We start from the raw sequence: 21,348 nt of genomic DNA, 5'->3' as shown, positions 1-21,348 counted from the left end.
GTTTTACTTATGTGATCTCCGGAGACTCCTTGTCCCACGTGTGTAAAGGTGACAGTGTGTGCACCGTGTGGGTCTCTTAGGCTATATTTCACAGAATACTTATTCACTGTTATGAATGGCATAGTGAAGTGCTTATTTATATCCCTTTATGATTGCAATGTGTTTTGTATCACAATTTATCTATGTGCTACTCTAGTGATGTTATTAAAGTAGTTTTATTCCTCCTGCATGGTGTAATGGTGACAGTGTGTGCATCCGTGTTAGTACTTGGCGTAGGCTATGCTTATGATCTCTTGTAGATTATGAAGTTAACTATTGCTATGATGGTATTGATGTGATCTATTCCTCCTACATAGTGTGAAGGTGACAGTGTGCATACTATGTTAGTACTTGGTTTAGTCGAATTGATCTTTCATGCACTCTAAGGTTATTTAAATATGAACATTGAATTGTGGAGCTTGTTAACTCCGGCATTGAGGATTCGTGTAATCCTACGCAATGTGTTCATCATCCAACAAGAGTGTAGAGTATGCATTTATCTATTCTGTTATGTGATCAATGTTGAGAGTGTCCACTAGTGAAAGTCTAATCCCTAGGCCTTGTTCCTAAATATCGCTATATTGCTTGTTTCTTGTTTTCTTTGCGTTACTACTGCTGCGTTACTACTGCTTGTTTGCTGTCCTGGGCAAAGCACTTTTCTGGTGCCGTTGCTACTACTTATTCATACCACCTGTATTTCACTATCTCTTCGCCGAACTAGTGCACCTACTAGGTGTGTTGGGGACACAAGAGACTTCTTGCTTTGTGGTTGCAGGGTTGCATGAGAGGGATATCTTTGACCTCTTCCTCCCTGAGTTCGATAAACCTTGGGTGATCCACTTAAGGGAAAACTTGCTGCTGTTCTACAAACCTCTGCTCTTGGAGGCCCAACACTGTCTACAGGAAAAGGAGGGGGCGTAGACATCAGGGGGTGCGCCGCCCTAGTGTCTGGTGGCCCCAGACCCCTTCTGACGCCGCCCTTCCGCCTACTTAAGGTCTCCGTCGCGAAAACCCTATTACGGTCGACGAAACCAGAGAAAACCTTCCAGAGCCGCCGCCATCGCGAAGCCAAGATCTGGGGGACAGGAGTCTCTGTTCCGGCACGCCGCCGGGACGGGGAAGTGCCCCCGGAAGGCTTCTCCATCGACACCACCGCCATCTTCATCAACGCTGCTGTCTCCCATGAGGAGGGAGTAGTTCTCCCTCGAGGCTAAGGGCTGTACCGGTAGCTATGTGGTTAATCTCTCTCCTATGTACTTCAATACAATAATCTCATGAGCTGCCTTACATGATTGAGATTCATATGATGATGCTTGTAATCTAGATGTCATTATGCTAGTCAAGTGGATTTTACTTATGTGATCTCCGGAGACTCCTTGTCCCACGTGTGTAAAGGTGACAGTGTGTGCACCGTGTGGGTCTCTTAGGCTATATTTCATAGAATACTTATTCACTGTTATGAATGGCATAGTGAAGTGCTTATTTATATCCCTTTATGATTGCAATGTGTTTTGTATCACAATTTATCTATGTGCTACTCTAGTGATGTTATTAAAGTAGTTTATTCCTCCTGCACGGTGTAATGGTGACAGTGTGTGCATCGTGTAGTACTTGGCGTAGGCTATGATTGTGATCTCTTGTAGATTATGAAGTTAACTATTGCTATGATAGTATTGATGTGATCTATTCCTCCTTTCGCAGTGTGAAGGTGACAGTGTGCATGCTATGTTAGTACTTGGTTTGGTTATGTTGATCTGTTATGCACTCTAAGGTTATTTAAATATGAACATTGAATATTGTGGAGCTTGTTAACTCCAGCATTGAGGGTTCGTGTAATCCTACACAGTTAGTGGTGTTCATCATCCAACAAGAGGGTGTAGAGTCTAGCATCTATCTATTTATTCTGTTATGTGATCAATGTTGAGAGTGTCCACTAGTGAAAGTATGATCCCTAGGCCTTGTTCCTAAATACTGCTATCACTGCTTGTTTACTGTTTTACTTGCATTTATACTGCTGCAATATTACTACCATCAATCGCACGCTTGACAAGCACTTTTTCTGGCGTTCGTATCATCGCTCATATTCATTCATACCACTTGTATTTCACTATCTCTTCGCCGAACTAGTGCACCTATTAGGTGTGTTGGGGACACAAGAGTCTTCTTGCTTTGTGGTTGCAGGGTTGCTTGAGAGGGATATCTTTGACCTCTTCCTCCCTGAGTTCGATAAACCTTGGGTGATCCACTTAAGGGAAACTTGCTGCTGTTCTACAAACCTCTGCTCTTGGAGGCCCAACACTGTCTACAAGAATAGAAGCACCCGTAGACATCAATGCATACTTGCTGAATCTGTACTACACAACTATCAAGATGAAAGCATATTTGAAGCAACAAAAGTCACAACAGGTTTTATGGACTGTGTGGAGACCTTCTACCATAGAGATGACATAATGCAAGACCAGGTTGTCAACTATGATTTTCCGTTCGTCCAAAAGAGAGCGGGGCACTTTGGAAAGAAGCTAGCAAGGACGTGTCAAAACTTTGACTACAATCCTGGTTAGTTTTAGTACCACCTGAAATTTGCATTGCATAATTCATATGATCATATCTATAATCTGGTCATTTTCCTAGTTGCTTGGTGGAGGATGTATGGTGGTGAGACACCAGATTTACAGAGGCTGGCTATTAGGATCCTTTCTTTGACCTCTAGTGCTTCTGGTTGTGAGAGAAATTGGAGTTGCTATGAGTCGGTTAGTCTCTACATTCTACTACTCTAGTATCTTCTCTTGCCATATGAAGGTATGATATACTGTCTATAATTCTGTCCCTAATCTGGTGATCTTGTCACTTTTAGATCCACACCAAGAGGAGAAATCTCCTTACAATAGATCACCTTGATGATCTAGTGAACATCCAGTTCAACTCAAGGTTGATGTCCAAGAGGTGAAGGATCAAGGAGAGGAAGAACATAGATGTGTTGCTCAGTACTGATGCATCCGAAGCACAAGGCTTTTTCTATGAGGGAGGGGATGATCATGCTTTAATGCAGTTCAGGGATGGAGATGATATGGCAGTAGATGGCATACCCTGGGATGTGATTGGAGATGCCATGGGAGCACGTGAACAGCTAGAACTTCGTAGGAGTGCAAGGGTTCGAGATCTTCATGATGAAGAGTTTGAGTCTGACAAGGAGGATGAACAAGAGGAGCCAGATTCAGATGATGAAGTGATAGCCTTTGAGGATGATGAAGATGACATGGATGTGGTGGCTGCCAACAACTACATTGACGAGGAGTGAGCCATGATGATCATGAAGATATGGAAGCAACAAATCTGCTGTTCGCTTGTTTGAACTGAAGTTTGCCTGCTATTTGAACCTTTTATTTGCTTGTCATGTCTTATGTGTGTCATGTGTGTGATCTTTGATCACCTTATCAGACTTATTTATTGATGTTTGCTACTATGCTAGCTCTGGATGTGACTGATTTGCTTGCTATTTGCTTGATATGTGCTTGCTGGTTTCATAATATGATATATCATTCATATATATTCTTCATATTTACATGTTAACTCTGTTGACTGCTAGGAAACAGGCAAGCTTAAGCGCAAAAAGCTCTAAGTGGTAGCCTGTGGCTACGCTTACGCTTTACGCTTTTTGGAACCGTGCATTTTCTTAGGTCTTAGTTTATCCATGTCCTCAATGTGTTATCATTATTCTTTCCTTAATTTTTTTTTATCTTCTTTCTTCGGTGCTAAGTGTTAGTCTATTTCATTTTCTCTCTGTCTCTTTCAATATTTTTCTTAGATTCTCCCTGTCTCTTAGTCTCCCAGTTTCCCTCTATCTCTTATTAATCTTCGTCCTCATTTTCTCGGTTTTTTTTTGCTTAGTTTTAGCTTTGTTTAATCTATCTCAGTCCTGTCATTCTTGTTTTTCTGTGTTCTTATTTCATTCTTTCTCATTCCTCTCAATCTTTTCCGTGTTCATATTTCTTCGGTCCACTATCTTTATTTCTTCAGTCCTTATTTTATCTCTGACCTTCTTGTCGTATTTCCTCATTTTTCTCAGTACTAGTCTTTATTTGCTCATTCCTTATGTTTCCCAGTTTCTCTCATAGCTCAGTGTAAGTTCCCAGTTCTTCTCAGTGTCTTTCAAGATGTAGTCATTATATGCTAATTTTACCTTCATTTTCTTATTCTCCGTCTCTCATTCTCTATCACTGATTTCCAGTCTCTCATTCTCCGTCTATTTTTTCTTCTCAATTTCTCTCATTGCCCAGTTTCGGTGTTCTAGTTTCGTTCTTAGTTTATCTCTTTTTATTATTTATCTCACTCATATCATTTTTAGATTAGTCTATCATTCTTGTGGCCATCATTTTTAGATCAATCTATCAATGTTTAGCTTAGTTTTATCTATCATTTTTTTAGCTCGGTCTTCAGTTTCAAGTTCCACGGTTGGTACACCATGGGCTCTGCTGCGAGGCCATGTGTGCATCCTTTGTGCAAGATATTGACAACCTCGGACACAAGCACACATGGCGGCTTCTCAGTGTTAAGACCCAGTTCTTTTGCCAGCTTAAAAAATAAGCTGCCCTCTCCCTAGCTTTTCATATAAGCCATCCGGCTTGTGAACCTTTGTACTTCGAAATTTTGTTTTGTTTTAGTTGTAGGTTTCCCATATATGCTTCTTGTGTTTAGTTATGGTCTTTGCATTGACCCATTTGACCAGGATATGAGCCGCCAGCCTCCGGCACGATAGCTAGCAGAGAAGGATTTGCACGGTGTTGTCACATCTTGAGAGGTGACCATTTGATAAATGACTTTACTATGTTTAGAAGAAAGGCACATTGCTTGGTCCTCACAAACAAACTTTACAATGACTAGGAAGTCTACTTTTTTACTTGGTGCACATGCCTATTTTATTTGTAGTAGTGATGCAACCCCTAGTTTCAACTACAATTTAGATCTAGGCCATGCACTGTACTATAGGTAAACTAATGTTGAATTGCAAAATCAGCTAGATGATGGTTAGACAGTCCCATAATAAAGCATGCTGAATCGCCGGTGTTCGTTCTCTGGCGGAGCAACTCGACGACGAATCTCTTTTGCGGTGCAGAGCGACGAGGACCTGATCGCGTTTTTCATATTTCTTTTGGGATCTTTTCTGTAATAGCTCGGTCCTTATCCAGAATTCCCCTGAACTGTAGGGATTTTTCTGCAATTTATACCCACCGCCTATTTAATACTAGCAGCTTCTAGGGTCTTTGGACCCTACCCTGTTAAAAAAAAAGGTTAGAGAAATAGGAGAAGGCGAGGTAGGTTGGGTCAAGCCTCCGACTGCACATAACCGAACCGAAACTGAAAACCGAACCGAAAAAAACCTAACCGAACTGAATTTTCAGTTTTTATGGTTTTATGGTTAGGTTTCAGTTAGCAAAAGTGCTAACCATATACACTTCAGTTAATTCAGTTAATAACTGGAAAAACCGTGGTTAACCGGACAAAACAGAATAGCACATCCCAACAAAGAATTTTGCTTTCCAGGCCCATCACAAATTCATGTTAATGCTTTATTTCATTTAGAAGTGCACGTTTTGCTAACAAATGTAGTCTAGTGTGGTGGTTTGGATGTGTTAGTATACATATATATAGACAAGTCGTCAGTTCAAGTCCCAAATAGTGTAGCAATTTTTTATTTTTGCCGCATTTCTACTATTTATCATTTGTTTCTCATGTAACACAATTAGTTTGGTCTTTAAAAAGTACATAAAGGAAATATATGTTCATAAAAAGTATGTGTTATTCAAAAATTCGCGTCAACTATGGTTAATTTGGTTATTACCGAAACCGAACCGAATTTATATGGTTATTACCAAAACCGAATCGTATTTTTATACGTAACCGTATTTACCGAAGTATTGAAACTGTATTTACCGAAAAACCGTATTTACCGAACCGAATTAACCATATTAACCGAACGTGCAGCCGGAGTCAAGCCCACGGATGGAATATGCTCGCGGCCCACAGTGCAAGACGCTGGACCCACGCACCCGGGAGCGCTTTAAGATCCGAGCGCCACGCGCGAGCCCCGTGCGAGATCGGACGGTGGAGAGAGGTTCCACAAGTCGCACAAAGCGCAAGGCGTCCGCCTCCATTTCACCTCCGAGCTCTCCTCACCGCACCAGCCATGGCGCTCGCCGCTCGCCTTGTCTCCCGCTCCCGTCAGGTTCGCCCGCCCATCCTAGCTCCCCGTTAGATCTGGTCCGGATCACGCGCGGCCCGCCGCTGGGCCGTCCGCGCAGGATCTCGGTCGCTCCGTTGATGTTTGTTTTATCAAGTCGTGGATCGTGGTGCTGTGTTGCCGGATTCGGAGGCCGAGGGTGGTGATGGGTCTCCGAGTACGCTGCGCTCTGATTCGGTCGCGGTTGTCGGATCGATTGGGTTGGGATCAGTGGGAGCGGCTCCGTGAGCAGGGAATATGCTCGGAGATCGGGAGGGGGTAGACCAGGGAAATAGCTTGTTTCCCGACAACTCCAGCCCAGATCTCTCAGCCCCAATTTCGCCATATCTCAGTGTCCATATTTTCCTGTTTTCCAAGCCGTGTATCTCCTGCGCTGAAATGTTGTCACAGCTTTACCGTCAAATTTGAGGTCGTAAATAATGCAGTCAACTTATTCTGGCACACGTTTTGCTAATTCTGCCTAGGAATAGTCTGTGAAGTTTCGGTATGGAGCTATTTCAGGGCGTTTCGTTTTTGATGCCTATCAAATTTACGTCGTGTGACTGCTGATCAGCTTGTTGATTAAATGTTCTTGTAGCTCTATTCTGCCCAAGCTGCTTTGGCCAATGGAGGCGTCTCTCAACTACGCTCGTATGCCAAGGAGGCAGCTCCAGCTGACCGCCCTCCTGTCAGCGGAGATGGTATGCAACTTAATGTTACTCTGCTTTTGTATGAGATTAGCACAACTCCGTACTGTGTAGTAGTGTTAGTTCTGGAGTTTAGTTGCTAATGAGTGTTTATGATTCCGTGCCTTGTATAGTACTGTTAGTTCTGGAAAACTGTCAAATTATAATTTACAACCGTTCTAATCTGGAACCCTTTTGGTGCGATATTTTCATACAAGCTTCAGAAATTTTGTAATCTCTACTCTTTCCTGGCTTGTTGAACTATTTAATTAGTGAACTGCTGACTCTGCTGCTGCATAATAGAACCTAGTGGCTCTCTTTTGGAGTTAACTTTGGTCTATTCAGTATATCTCCTATGGCTAAGCTATACCTTTATGACGGATCAATGAGTGCTTCCCCTTTCCATGAACATGCAAAATACGCTTTCATTTTGAATTTCCGTTAGTTTGTCAGTTTATCATTTATGTTCTTGCTTTATGAAGATTGTAGTCTCAGTACTGCTCTTCTGCTCTTGCTAGATTTAATCCTAATCCCTTTATTTCCATGCTGTATAGACCTATTGAAAGGCATATTCTTCGAGGTAAAGAAGAAGTTCGAGAGAGCACTTAGTGTCCTTAAGAAGGAGAAGATCACGATTGATCCAGATGACCCAACAGCAGTTGCTGGTTATGCCCAAGTCATGAGGACTGTACGAGACAAGTAAGAAAACTTATGGGCTTTTGTACTGCATGTATTCATGACTAAACGTCTCACTTTCCTGTTGTCTTCATTTTTGTGTTCTGCTGCGCAATGTTTAGGTGCTAGTAAACGTGGATAGGAAATTTCATCATTAAGTACTAAGAGTTGATACCGTATACCAATCAAGAGTGCTTATTAGGGTCCTGAAGAACAATTTGTTGGATACAATCTTGCCCAAGTTCTGTATGAATACGAATCTTAATGTGTATCTCTTTTTTTTTTAACCATTGATTCTTCAAACCCTATAGTGCAAGATTACAATATCAGTATGATGATAAAAGATTCAAGGTTTATATTACTTGCTGATAATCTTGCAAAGATACCATTTTTCAGGGTGTAAGATCTATTTCTCGCAAACTAAAGAAGTTTTACGTACACATTTTAATGCGTGTTGATAAGACTTCTTTTTGGAATTAACTTGCTGGGACATAGCCATCTGTAAAAGGAGTTCTGTATGAATGTAGCACCACAAGCAAGCATGCACTTCTCTGCTAAATTTTTCTTAGTTAATCTCACATTCGAGATTGTTGTCAGTGACCTGATCACCTATTATGCTACCATTATCTAAATGCAGGGCAGGTCTTCTTTCTGATTCTCAGAGAATTAAATATACTATCGAGACTTTCACGAAGGACATCCCTGATGCAAGGACGTACTTGAATACCCTGCAGGAGATCAGGAAAAAGTATGGCGGTTACCTAATCAATAGCCTGTTTTTTTCCGAATGGTCATTGTTTGAGTACATAGAAACATGTAAAAAAAAATGCTTACTATTCTTTCTTATGAACATTTGTTGGCATTGCATTTTTTTTGCAATTAATTTCTTATATAAACATTTCTTTTCTGTGATAAAGGAGTGGGCTTATAGATGAAATTGGTATTGAGGCTTTAATGATGGAAGCTCTGGAGAAGGTTGAAAAAGACATTAAGAAGCCACTTCTGAGGAGCGACAAGAAGAACATGGCTCTCCTTGTTGCTGAGTTTGATAAGATTAACAAAAAGTACGTAAATATGTGTATCTTCCTCTGAACTTGATGGTGTCAATTTTGTTTCAGTTGCAAGATATATCATTGATAGTTTCATATGGATGAATCTTTGCTGACCACTGAATCTCTGATCTTGATAGTGTCAATTTTGTTTCAGTTGCAAGATATATCATTGATAGTTTCATATAGATGCATCTTTGCTGACCGCTGAATATGGATCATTTGCATTTTATTAACTTTTAACCCAGATATTGAATGAGATATCATTTCTGGTTTCCCTTGGGAAAAAGAATGCATAAGTCCTATGGTTGATTTGCATTAGTTTTCATGCTACAATTTTTTTATAAAGAATGCATGGCCAACTGTATATTGTTCCTTACGGTTGGTGGTCTGGATCCATCGCAACAGATGCAGATTTAGTACTGTTTAGTCCATGCTAGACATGTTTTATATTATTATTACCATTTTTAGTTGGAGTAACGTGTGTTTACATTTTGGTTCTCTTAACTTCTGGAACTTGAAATAGGCTTGGCATTCGAAAGGAGGATCTTCCCAAGATCGAGGAAGAACTTGAAATGGAAATTGCTAAAAGTGAGCTGTCAGAACTTAAGAAGGAATGTGTTGAAGCCATGGAGGGTCAACTAAAGAGGTATGCTTATTTAACTAATACATCATTATTTCTTGGATTATACCTCAAATCATTCAAGTAAGCTGCTGCCAAGTTTCAACATAATGTAGTCTGCTCATCCAGCTTGATATCACAAAGTTTCATGAAATTTATAGTTTTTGTATCCTTCTATTATAAGATAGCAACTCACTGACAAGATTTGCCTCCAGGGAGGAGTTTAAGGACGAGGTGATGCCTGATGTCAGGAAGTTGGACATTAGAAACTTCCTGTAGGTCCTGACTGATGATAATCTGCACGGTGTTTGCAAATGCCGACCGAATCTGTGATTTTTTTCTTTTCAAGCGACAGCCGATGCTGCAGGCCACACCTAATGGATTTATTGTTGCTTTTCTGTAATAAAACTGTACTGAAAATACAATGACAGCCAACCATTGAGTTGAGTTACTTGGTTACCTTCTGGCGTTGAGAGTTCCGTTTCTTCTTAGGCTTGCAACGTGAACTTCAAGCTGTTGCTGAATTGTTGCACTTTGCTGAATATGTGCGTGCTGCTGCTGTTGTATGTAGTAGACACACCTTATAAATTGTATGGGATGCTCCATTGTCATCTGCTATTTTGCGCTCTCTAGGTTATGTGCCTGGTGCTGCTCTTGCGATGGTTTATAAATGCACTTTTGATTCACATTAATATTAACACGTGAGACCCAGAATTGTATGACGTTCTCACAGCTGGTTACTGTCCATTACCAATTCCCAGGCTCTGTTTTTCTATGCTGTTCCATTGAGTAGGATGTGACGGTACGCAATGTTACTTAAAAGATTAATAATGATTGTCATTGTGTTTCCATATAGGGACATTATGCTTTATGTTGTTTGATATGTATGGCACTTATCTGATTCCTAAAATGATAGAACGGGGGCTAGTTTTTTTGGTTTAAAGTAGATCATGGTGTTGATGAAATACACTCCATTTGCCCTTTGGATCAAGTAATTTGAAATAAATCCTAGTAGTTTGAAGAAGAGTACAGTTTCTACCTTGATATTCCAAGTGATTCGTGTACCCATCCTTTGCTGTTTTCCACGCAAGTAAACGTAAAAATATGCCCTGAATATGGAAGGGCTAACGAACAGAGTCAAACGGTGAACTGACGTTGATCTCAATGGTACTTTGCAAAAAGGAAAAAAACAACGAGTAAATTTGACTGAACGAAGTGAAAACAAAACCAATTTATTTCTCCAGCACTCTTACGATCCTATCAATTTAATCAATCACAAACCACAATACACCGTCATCAACCACACATGCAGCCTCCAGAGTCCAGACCCCAATTTATTTCTCTATCGCTCTTATGATCACTCAGCCGTGCTTGGCCTTCCAGTACTTGGCACAATCCTCCTCACAGGCCGCCGCGGCATCAGCAGCACCTGGCTCACCGCCATCACCATCGGCGGCGACGACGGTGCCGCAGAGCGAGGCCTGCTGGCAGACCCCCGGGCACCCGCCCCCGGCCTGGTCGCCGGCGACGCATAGCCAGCCGCAGGACACCTTGCAGAACGCCCGGCCGTGGTTGGCCCTGCAGTCCGGGTAGCAGCTGGCGTAGCACTGGCAGAACGCCGACGCGGCGTCGGCCACCGGCAGGACACGCTGCTGCTTGGCCGACAGCAGGATGACGAGCACGCAGACGGCGGCGGCCACCAGTCTCTTCTTCTTTCCCTCCATCGGTTCTTCTTCTCGCTGTCCATGCTGCGCAGCCAGAGACAAATGAATCAATAAAAGTGAGATGAAAAGAAACTGAGAAGTGAAATGCAGATGAGCGATCATCATACCAGAAAAGATGAGATCGCCAGACTTCCACTCTCTTCTTACTGCCTGTGACAAATGTTTGGCTCGTCGGCTGCACGATGCCAGTGCTTCCCCTTATATGGAGTGAACAAGGGCTGGAGCTTCTGCTGCATACGCAATTGATTCTCGAAATAGCTTTTTTCCCAACTAGGCTCTTCCTTAGCAAGTCAGTGGGAGAACGCCATTGAGAACACACGCATACGCCATGTGGAAACTGACATTTGCTACCCTAGCAAGGATTGAACCCCTTGGTTGTTACAACTAAGCCATTGATTCGCGGAGAAGCTTTTCTTTTTTCACAGATGCGCACACATTTGGAATCTGAGATGAGATGCCTTATCAAGGATTAAACCTCTTGGCTGTTACAAGTTACAACTTCCTTCCCTATGTAGGGGCAGGTGACGCAACCACCCCTACTATGCCTATGTGAAAGGTTAGATAAATCTTAAAAATAGCTTCAACCAATAGATGCAGTGGAAAAACAAACACAAGACCACACACAAGTAGAATCTCAGAAATCTGGACAAAAACACCTCTCCTTCTTCTTCCTCTCTTCTCACTTGGTTGTGGTGTTCTAGTGTGTTCTCTCACCCTCTCACAGCAGCAGCCACATTCTTGCTTGCTCTTGCTCTCTTAGTTCTAGCCCCCAAGGATGGCTAGGGTTTTTCTCCTTATCTACTTCCCAAGGAGGCAGCGTTGTCGGGATCCCATCGGCGGTCCATGCGTTGCTCGGGGGTGAGCTCGACGTAGTAGTGGTGGGTGATGGCTGCACACCGAGCTGCACCTTGGGGGCCAGGGGAGACCGGTACGCCTCCGGCGCTCAGGCTCCTGCCCGGGGGGCATAGGAACCCCGGCGGGCAGGGGTAGTTGGAGGCGCTGAGCGCCTCTGCCTCCGCCTCCGCGTGGTTGAGGGCAACATCACCAGACGCCATGGATGAGAAGTGTGAGAGGGAAATCTGTGGGACTAGGGTATGAGATGTGGCCCTTCCACCACTCCCCGCCTACATATATAGCGGCAACAATGGCGGGAAGCGGTGCAAAGGGCGGGAAGATGTAGGCGGGAAGCATTGAAAAGGGCGGGAACGATAAGGACGTGTGTGCAACCTTTAGTCCTGGTTGGTGTGTGCAACAAACAACCGGGACTAAAGAAGTTGCGGTGGGTGCGTTAGGCAACGAGCACCTTTAGTCCCGTTTGGGGAAGCAATCCAAAACCATTTTCTGATTTGTAAAATAATTAATATAACTATTCAAACATTAACCAAGCCCACACTCCGGTTTCCAGTTGACGACTTGACTGACATGACAACACCTCTAGTGTGAGGAATAGACCAACAATGGAGATGGATCCGCCACGAGAGATTTCCCAACCCTTTCCTCCGGCCATGGGGACGAAGCTCCCTACCTTCCTGGTTAGGCTTTTACGAGCTTGCGGGGAAATTTTCCCGAGGCGGAACTTCCGAAGATGTCCTAGGGTGTGTGCACCAACGACATCTTCGAGAGGTTTCGCCACGGGAGATTTCTCAACCCTTTCCTCGAAGATGTAAGATATTAACACCGGAGATGGTTGGCTTGTTTTTGATAGTTATATAGAGGTTGTGACGTACCATAGGGAGATTCCCCAATATTGTTAGAGGAGATGGAGGCTTTCACGGGCTTGCGGGAAATTTTTCCCGAGGCGGAACTTCCGAAGATGTCCTAGGAAGTGTACACCAACGACATCTTCGAGAAGCTCCACCACGGAAGATTTCCCATCCCTTTCCCCCGGCCATGGGGACGAAGATCTCCCTACCTTTTGGTTGGCTTGTTGAGCTTCTTGTGATTAGCGATACTCCTTTTATAGGCCCAGCGCCGATTCCTCCTTCGTCTTGTTCCCCCGACAGGACGTCGTGCGCTACATGCCTTATCTTGCTGAGCAGTGCGTCCACCCACGCGTCCTTGTCCCACCGATTTTTTTTCTAGATGACACTAAAAATCCACCTTTAGTCCCGGTTGCATCCACCAAACGGGACTAAAGGTTGACCTGCCGAAAAACCCTTTAGTCCTGGTTGCACCCATCAAAAGGGACTAAAGGTTGGCCTGTCGAAAACCTCTTTAGTCCCTGTTGGTTCTTCCGATAGGACGTCGTGCACTACATGCCTTATCCCACCGACAGTTTTGTTAGATGGCACAAAAAATCCAAATTTAGAAGATCACTGATAAGTTCAATGGAAGGATCGTCACAAATGATGCACGCTAATAGCATCCAACACAAAACATAGATAACATTCAAGCATAGTTAGGAGAGTAACACATCTGGACTTTTCTCTGCCATGTTCAAACATTATATGTGGCTCTTCAGTTCATGTCATCTGCTCATGATATACTATGTGAAGTACTTTCCTGCTATTCCGAAGCTTTTTGGCTACAGAGTAACACATCTGGCCTTTTCTCTGCCATGTTCAAACAGTATCTGTGGCTCTTCAGTTCCTGTCATCTGCTCAGGATATACTATGTGAATTCTTAACCATGAGGGGCTTAAGTGTCTCTCTTTCATATTTTTATCTGTTCTCAGATCATTACTCAAGGAGAAAACTTACTAATGAGATTAATCTAGCATGTGTCGGTCTTCAACTTCCTGCATTCAATTAAAATATTTTCATGTTTAAAGTTTTGCCATATTTTAAATTATACAAAACATATGACTTAATGCATTTTAATTGAAAATGGCAAAAAGGTTAATATTTTGGCTAGTTAGAACATTTATTTTAGAAAACATAAAATTATTTTGAATTATTTTTCTAAATTGAAATGATTTTCATGTTTAATGTTTCGCCAGATTTTAAATTATGCAATAGTTTTTTTTAATTCATATACTAACACTTTGCAAAATGTGAAAAAGGAGGAAAATTGAAAATCTCAGAAAAAGGACCTTTTATTCCGGTTGGTACCTACAACCGGGACTAAAGGTCCTTTTGCACGGGCGAACGAAGCGGCGGCCGAAAACTACATTTAGTCTAGGTTCGTATCACCAACTGAGACTAAAGGTTGGATCTTTAGTCCCGGTTGGAGGCTCCAACCGGAATATTAGACCCTTTAGTCTCGGTTGGTATCACCAATCAGGACTAAAGGTCCTTGGGTATATAATTGGACACTTCGTCCTGCAGAAGCCGTTTTTTCTCCAATATGTTGCAAATGGCGATTATTTTACATCTACATCTTCATCATCTCGAGATGATGCTCTAAGAGATGACTCACCGAGCGAGCACGCCCACATCCAGCTGCCGACCAAACTGTGCACCGGCGCCTAGCCGCATCCTCCAAATGCACACCCCCAAATTTCAAACTTAAAAACATAGGAATGAATCGTTGATAAAATAGGTTTCGCGCTCATAAAACGATCAATGTCTCGACGAACACATCGTCGCAAATCGCAAGTCTCGACGAACACATCGTCACAAATCACATCATATCAATGTCTAGCAAACCAAAAAAAAGGGGGGCACGCAAGCCGGCCGACATTACATAGCTGCGGGAATCAGAGAGCGATTTCCTCCACCAGAGAATCGGGGACGATGGTCGGCGTTGGTGGTTTAGCGGTCGGCGATGGCGGTGTGGCAGTCGACGGGGAAGCGTCTGTGCCCTGTGGAGTAGTATCCGTCGAAGGAGTCACGGTGTTGGATTGGGGAGCGGGTGGAGCTTGACTGTCGGCTAGGATCGTGGCGCGCTTTTCGGCGCACCATGCCTTGACGTCGTCGTCCATGCCGCTGGTGTCGACGAGCATGATCGCCAGGTCCTCCTTCCACTCATCCCCTCCGTCCGCTCCTTGTCGGTCCGCACCACCCTCTTCTTTGCGGGAGCAGGCTTGGGGGCGAGGGCGTCCGGCGCCGACGTGCGCGGAGCGACGTACTTCCTCGACGTCGTGGTTGGACGGTGGAGCAAGGCGAAGGCTTGTGTAGGGGAAATGACGGAAATTGGTACCGAGGGAGGAGAGGAACGGTGTGATATGGCGTCAATAATGACGAGGAAGATAATTTTTTTAGGGAGAAACTAGCCCTGTCTCACCGACGGAAGCTGGCCCCCGCTTTTAACGCCATCCGGCATCCCCATAGCCTTCCGCCGGATTGGTTTCGATTTGGGGACGTCGGATGATACTTCGCGCCGCTGCCTGAAAACAAATTACTGGGAAGTTGGCACCGATGCTCCTATTTTCATTTTGGGCTATAGAGATGGGGGAGTGAAGATGCTCTCACATTCGATCAACACAAGTGGCAGGGCGGAGCACAGGTCACACGTACACGCGGCGGAGACAGAAGAGTGACAGCAGATCGAGTGCATGCAGGTACCACGAACACGAAGCCCATGCATGCTCCAGGTGTCGCCCATTTCCTACTGAAGCGAGCGGAGGGCTCACCAGCTGCTCTTGAGTCTTTTAAGTGATTGACATGACAACACACATTTCCTACTGAACCGAGCAGCTGCTCCTACGTCTCACCCTACCTATCCCTCGGTCATGGCTACGCGTACAAATAGCATACACGTGTAACTTTCTTGCTACCTGATCAGCCATGACCCTCTCTATCTATCTCGCCTCCTCTACTCTATAAAGATCCCCAGCTGGGTTCTCGAAGGCGAGGTTCCAAAGCATCCTCTCCCAGTGTAGTCTACACCTCTAGCACTCGAGGCTGAAGCTAAGCAACGCGTGCGCAGGTGAGCAATGTGCCTCTTCCTAAATCCCACCGACATATTTCCTTCCGTATTTTACATCTCTGGTTCACTCAATCATGGGGTACATTTCTTGTACTACCCAAGTTACTCATCATCTTCTTACGGTCGATGAGTTCTGCCTACTACTTTTGCGCTCGTGGATTCTTACATCTGCAACTCTGTTTCCTTCAGTTACCAGTTCCTCTTTTTGGTATAGAAAATGATGGCCATGCAATGCAACACTTCCAGTAGTTTGATTTTGATCTTTTCAATATTATGAGACTAGCTAGGATCATGGAGTGAATGTATCCACTAACTTCCTTCTCTGATGCTTGGCAAAACCGTGATACAGAGATGCAGGGGCAGGACAGCGGAGCGAAGAGGGCGAGGACGGTGCCCCAAAAAGGGGGGAATGTAAACCAGCCCCAAGTGGAGGAATCCTCCGACCCTTACACAGTTGAGGCGGAGAAGATACGATGCGACATCTGCTTCCAGCCGTTTGGAGATCAGATCTTCATGGTCAGTACTCCTAGCTAGCGTATATACAGCAGGATACTTTACGATTACTCGGCTCAGCTAACAATCATTTTCTCCTGTCTTGGTTCAAGTGCAAGAATGGCCATCCTGCCTGCGCAAGCTGCTGCCTCACCATGAACCGCAAGTGCTACTGCACCGAGCCCATCGGCGACATCAGGTGCCGGCCGCTGGAGACGATCCTGGAGGCCATGACAAGGCCGTGCTCCTTCAAGGCGCACGGCTGCCGGGAGATCGTCAGCTACGCCGGGATGCAGGGCCATGAGGCGGCGTGCCGTTTCGCTCCGCACCACTGCCCCTTCGACGGCTGCACCTACTACGGCCTGCGGCTGTACAACCACATTCAGGTCGACCACGCCGACGACCCGGACGAGGCAGCCGTGGTCGTGCGCTGCAACCAGCGCTCCACCATCACGCTGCAGAAGAAGATGCCGTTCCGCGTGCTCCTCCACCGCGACCAGGCCAGCATGTTCCTGCTCGTCAACGGCGGGGACGTCCTGGCCGGCCGCTCGCTGTCACTCGCCTCCATGGGCCCGCGCCCCACGGGGAACGCCGAGGTCAAGTACAAGCTGGAGGTGAAGAAGAGAAACGATCCGGAAGCGCTCGTGCTGTCGAGCTCGGGGGCCGCGCCCTTCGTTCGGTGCCTAGAGGATTTCCAGGCCAAAGGGTTCCTCTTCGTGCCCAACTCCTACTGGGACTCCTCCGACAGCGTCTCCGTCACCGTGCATCTCACCGGCGGCTGGTGATCCAGCTCTCGGTGCTGCTGCTGCTGCACACTGGTTTGGGTGGTTCATGACTTCCTGGCACCTTTTGCCCCACAGTAGTTTCGGCCAAGAACAAGAACCGTAGTTTCAGTACTCTGTTTTAGTTCCTTTCGCATTTTAGTTTGTGCCAGCGACCTGCGCGTTCCTCGTATCTTAGTTCTTAGTTTCATCTTCTGTATAATGTGACCTAAAGTGGATCTATCTATGCTAATGTTATCTGTATTTTGTATGCTTGAATGTTCTCTGTATTTTGTGTTGGCCGCTCTGTGACCATCCTTCCATTGAACTTATCGGTGATCTTCTCTGCTAATGCCCCTGACTTCGTTCCTGGGAGTTTTTGCGGGGTTTTCTCAAAATTGAACTGCTTAGTGATTCCCTCAACTCTTTTTTCATGGTAATGAGAACTCTATTAATCCTCTAGCCAAATATGTGTGCTTTTTTATTTTCTGAGTACATGTGTCAAGTAACATACACATGTACTTATCAACTGCATTGTGGAGTCCTCATGACCATCTTTTTAGCATGCATGCCCTGTCTTTCTACTTCAGTTACATTTTTAGTTGTCTTAACCTAGCTTCTCCTTTGAAAAGACTCACCTTGCATTCCTCGTCTACTCGCCTCCTCTGTTGTGATAACATGCTACGGAGCAACATTCATCCATTTTTCTGTTGGAATTTGGTCTTGGCTTAGCCCATAGCCTAATAAAGTTCACTTGTATAGTAAGGGGTGGGACTAAACATTGTTTGTTGAGAGAAAAGGAGGATGTTCTAGTCCTCCCAAGTGAATGAGAAGAGACCACCCTCATGCACTTCTCCGCGCTGCGCGGAGGAAGCGTTAATGCACCGCCCGGTGCAGAGGAAGCGTTAATGCAGCGATTTTCGTTTTAGTTTTCTGGATCATGGTTATGCTGACTCCCGTCCCATGACCATCTCAGCACTATGTAACCGGACACAAACCCTAGCTGCATGTACGAGACACATATGCGCTGCCTCTTTGCAGAACCCTGCCGCCATCGTCATCCTGTCCCAACCTTCGGTGTGCACCGACCGACGAGATATATTAATCGTGTGATTAATTAGAAGTCATTAATGAACGCGTTAATGCAGCCTTTTTTGTTTCGGATTTTCTAGATCGTGTTGTACTGGCTTAGAGCTACGGTCCACGACCTTCTTAGCACTATATAAACCCGGCCGCAAACCCTAGCCGCCTGTACGAGATATATATGTGACTGACTCAACATTGCGTCGTTGCCATCGTCTTCCTCATCCCGTCATTTGGCACGCACAGACCGATGGGATAGTAGGTCTCCGGAAACGCGCCTTTCTTAGACCTGTACGGGTGAGGACGATCAGGTTTTTGGGGAGCTTACGTGTAACTACTGGAAACACGACATCGTCTGATGGCGAGTTCTCGAACGATGACTTCTTCCCGGACGCCAACAACCTCTTCGGCAACCTCAATATGGGAGATGACGCCGACCCTGCTGTCCAGGGTGCTACCGCTGCGGCCTCTACTGTTGTTTCCCATGTTGCACCGTAAGTGACTCTTCTTTCTCTCTATCAGATCTGGTAGAGTTTCTTGTTTGGATTTCTATGGTATATGCGACCAGTTTATCTTATCTTGTTGTGATTTCTTTATCTACCGTCCTAGTCTGCATGATTTGTTTTCTTATTGTTTATATAGTCATGATTTATCAATTGTTTATTCGAATTAAATCATATGGTAATTTTTTTATATATTAAACAATTCAAAAATATGATTGTAGGTAAATCAATTTAGGTGGAGTTTCCATTGCTACTAGGCCACCTCAGTTTGTTGCTACGCATTATAAGAGATGGTGCACAAGAGCAGTTCCGTGGTTACTCGTAACATGAACTGCTATTGCGCCACTCTTGTGAAAGCTAAGGGTGAGCTTTCTGCCGCTTAGGAGGAAGCTTACATGAAAGTTGATGCCCTTGTGAACATGATTGTTGATCCATACATGACATTTGATAATGGAAAGGAAGTTGGGATGCGCTCGAGGCCGATCTTTGGTCTGACACTGAGTTGTATGTCATGGAGCAATTACTATGACTACAAGTTGACTGGGAAGCACTCCATTGTTAAGCAAGCTCATGAGATATAGTCGCTTGCTAAAGAACTTGAGCAGTTCAAGTGTATCTTACCTGACAAGTTTGTGGCCGGTGGAATAATTTCCAAGCTTCCTTCCTTGTGGATGAACTTCGCTACTTCTCTGAAACACAAGAGACACGGGTTTTTAGTCTCGAATCTTGTTGGATCTCTTCATGTGGAAGAAAATTGAGAGCAAAGGATACACGAGTTCGAGATTTTGAGGGAGATTCTAGTGCTAATGTGGTATAGAAGAAAAACTTCCAATCCGACAAGTTCAATAACAAGAACAAATCGAAAGGCAAAGACAAGTTTGATGGCAACAATAAGACCCCACACTCAACCAATTTCAAGAAGAAGAATGATAAGAAGAAAGGGGATTGCCACGTCCTGTAATGACCTTGATCATTGGGCTCGATCCTAACTGCCCAAATCGTAATGACAAGCGTGGGAATAGCAGCAAGACCGGAAATATTGCTATTGGTGGTGATACTGAGATGAAGGACGTCGGGTACAATATTTCCCTATTGTCCTTTCAGTATGTAACTCTTGTAATTGGTGGATAGAAGATACAGGTGCCAATGACGAGGGATCACCTCGCTAATGCCTACGTATTGTAGACTTGGGTTTTGGGAGAGAGCGATGATGGAGATTCCGGGAGCGAGATTAGGCACACGACGTACCCAGCTTCGGGTCCCCTCGGTGGAGGATCCCTACGTGCTGCTAGCAATCCAGTATATGATCATATGTATGTTTACAGGGTGCCGCCATAGGCGGAGCTATGTTTTCTATCTCGTCTCCCCCTCTCTCGGGTGTCCTGGCTGGCTTTATATATGCAACCAACCTAGGGTTTTACAAGAGTCCTAGTCGACTACTTCTTCGGGTTGCCTTGTTGGGTCTTCTCCATATTGGGCCGAGCCAAGCCAGGTATACTAATAATGGGTACCCGAAGGGTATACCCATGTCAGTAGCACCCGAGTGTTTAGGGAAGTCGAATACTTGCGTAGAAACTCCAAGCATAATCATCTCCGAAGTCGAAGAAGTACAAGGCGAGGTCCATGTCGAAGATCATGTGTAGCGTAGATGATGTCTCGAAATTATTTTTTTATCGGATGCGCGGCCAGCACTCCCGATGGGAGTAGCCCCCGAGTCTATGGGCAAGTGCTTGCACTTGGGCATAGACTCAAGTTGTACTACTCGATGAAAACTTGACTATATTTCTGGGCGCAGCCTGATACGTCCCAAACGTATCTATAATTTCTTATGTTCCATGCTACTTTTATGATGATACTCACATGTTTTATACACATTATATGTCATTATTATGCATTTTCCGGCACTAACCTATTGACGAGATGCCGAAGAGCCAGTTGCTGTTTTCTGCTGTTTTTGGTTTCAGAAATCCTAGTAAGGAAATATTCTCGGAATTGGACGAAATCAACGCCTAGGGGCCTATTTTTCCACGAAGCTTCCAGAAGTCCGAAGAGGAAACAAAGTGGGGCCACGAGGTGGCCACACAATAGGGCGGCGCGGCCCAAGCCCTGGCCGCGCCGGCCTACTGTGTGGGCTCCTCGTGACGCCCCTTGACCCGCGCTTCCGCCTACATATAGTCTTCGTCGCGAAACCCCCAGTACCGAGAGCCACGATACGGAAAACCTTCCAGAGACGCCGCCGCCGCCAATCCCCTCTCGGGGGATTTAGGAGATCGCCTCCGGCACCCTGCCGGAGAGGGGAATCATCTCCCGGAGGTCTCTTCATCGCCATGATCGCCTCCGGATCGATGTGTGAGTAGTCCACCCCTGGACTATGGGTCCATAGCAGTAGCTAGATGGTTGTCTTCTCCTCATGGTACTATCATGTTAGATCTTGTGAGCTGCCTATCATGATCAAGATCATCTATCTGTAATGCTACATGTTGTGTTTGTTGGGATCCGATGAATATTGAATACTATGTCAAGTTGATTATCAATCTATCATATATGTTGTTTATGTTCTTGCATGCTCTCCGTTGCTAGTAGAGACTCTGGCCAAGTTGATACTTGTGACTCCAAGAGGGAGTATTTATGCTCGATAGTGGGTTCATGCCTCCATTAAATCTGGGACAGTGACAGAAAGTTCTAAGG

At 44.9% G+C, this 21,348-nt stretch overlaps 3 protein-coding genes and 1 pseudogene across 3 annotated transcripts; 3 read left to right on the top strand and 1 right to left on the bottom strand.

Annotated features, from left to right (window-relative positions):
- LOC127310662 (uncharacterized) overlaps positions 1-3,337 on the top strand; it is a 43,416-nt pseudogene extending 40,079 nt beyond the window's left edge.
- A 2,769-nt stretch (positions 3,338-6,106) lies between these two features.
- On the top strand, positions 6,107-9,747 carry LOC127308554 (probable ATP synthase 24 kDa subunit, mitochondrial). Its single transcript, XM_051339422.2, has 7 exons — positions 6,107-6,262; positions 6,855-6,957; positions 7,497-7,641; positions 8,255-8,365; positions 8,535-8,681; positions 9,193-9,315; positions 9,504-9,747. The coding sequence occupies exons 1-7, from the start codon at positions 6,224-6,226 to the stop codon at positions 9,565-9,567; spliced, it is 732 nt and encodes a 243-aa protein (XP_051195382.1). The 5' UTR covers positions 6,107-6,223; the 3' UTR covers positions 9,568-9,747.
- A 725-nt stretch (positions 9,748-10,472) lies between these two features.
- Positions 10,473-11,332, bottom strand: LOC127309760 (uncharacterized). Its single transcript, XM_051340494.2, has 2 exons — positions 11,120-11,332; positions 10,473-11,036 (listed from the first exon to the last, which is right to left on the bottom strand). The coding sequence occupies exon 2, from the start codon at positions 11,010-11,012 to the stop codon at positions 10,650-10,652; it is 363 nt and encodes a 120-aa protein (XP_051196454.1). The 5' UTR covers positions 11,013-11,036; positions 11,120-11,332; the 3' UTR covers positions 10,473-10,649.
- A 4,392-nt stretch (positions 11,333-15,724) lies between these two features.
- On the top strand, positions 15,725-17,353 carry LOC127309761 (E3 ubiquitin-protein ligase SINA-like 10). The gene is made up of 3 exons (XM_051340495.1): positions 15,725-15,821; positions 16,171-16,337; positions 16,427-17,353. Exons 2-3 carry the CDS (start codon positions 16,173-16,175, stop codon positions 17,096-17,098), a joined length of 837 nt encoding a protein of 278 aa, XP_051196455.1. The 5' UTR covers positions 15,725-15,821; positions 16,171-16,172; the 3' UTR covers positions 17,099-17,353.
- The last annotated feature ends 3,995 nt before the right edge of the window (positions 17,354-21,348 follow it).

Source organism: Lolium perenne, chromosome 6 (assembly GCF_019359855.2).
Source record: "Lolium perenne isolate Kyuss_39 chromosome 6, Kyuss_2.0, whole genome shotgun sequence".
NCBI classification, from domain to species: domain Eukaryota; kingdom Viridiplantae; phylum Streptophyta; class Magnoliopsida; order Poales; family Poaceae; genus Lolium; species Lolium perenne.
The sequence above is the reverse complement of the archived record's forward strand: the minus strand, read 5'-3'. Positions and strand labels throughout refer to the sequence as shown.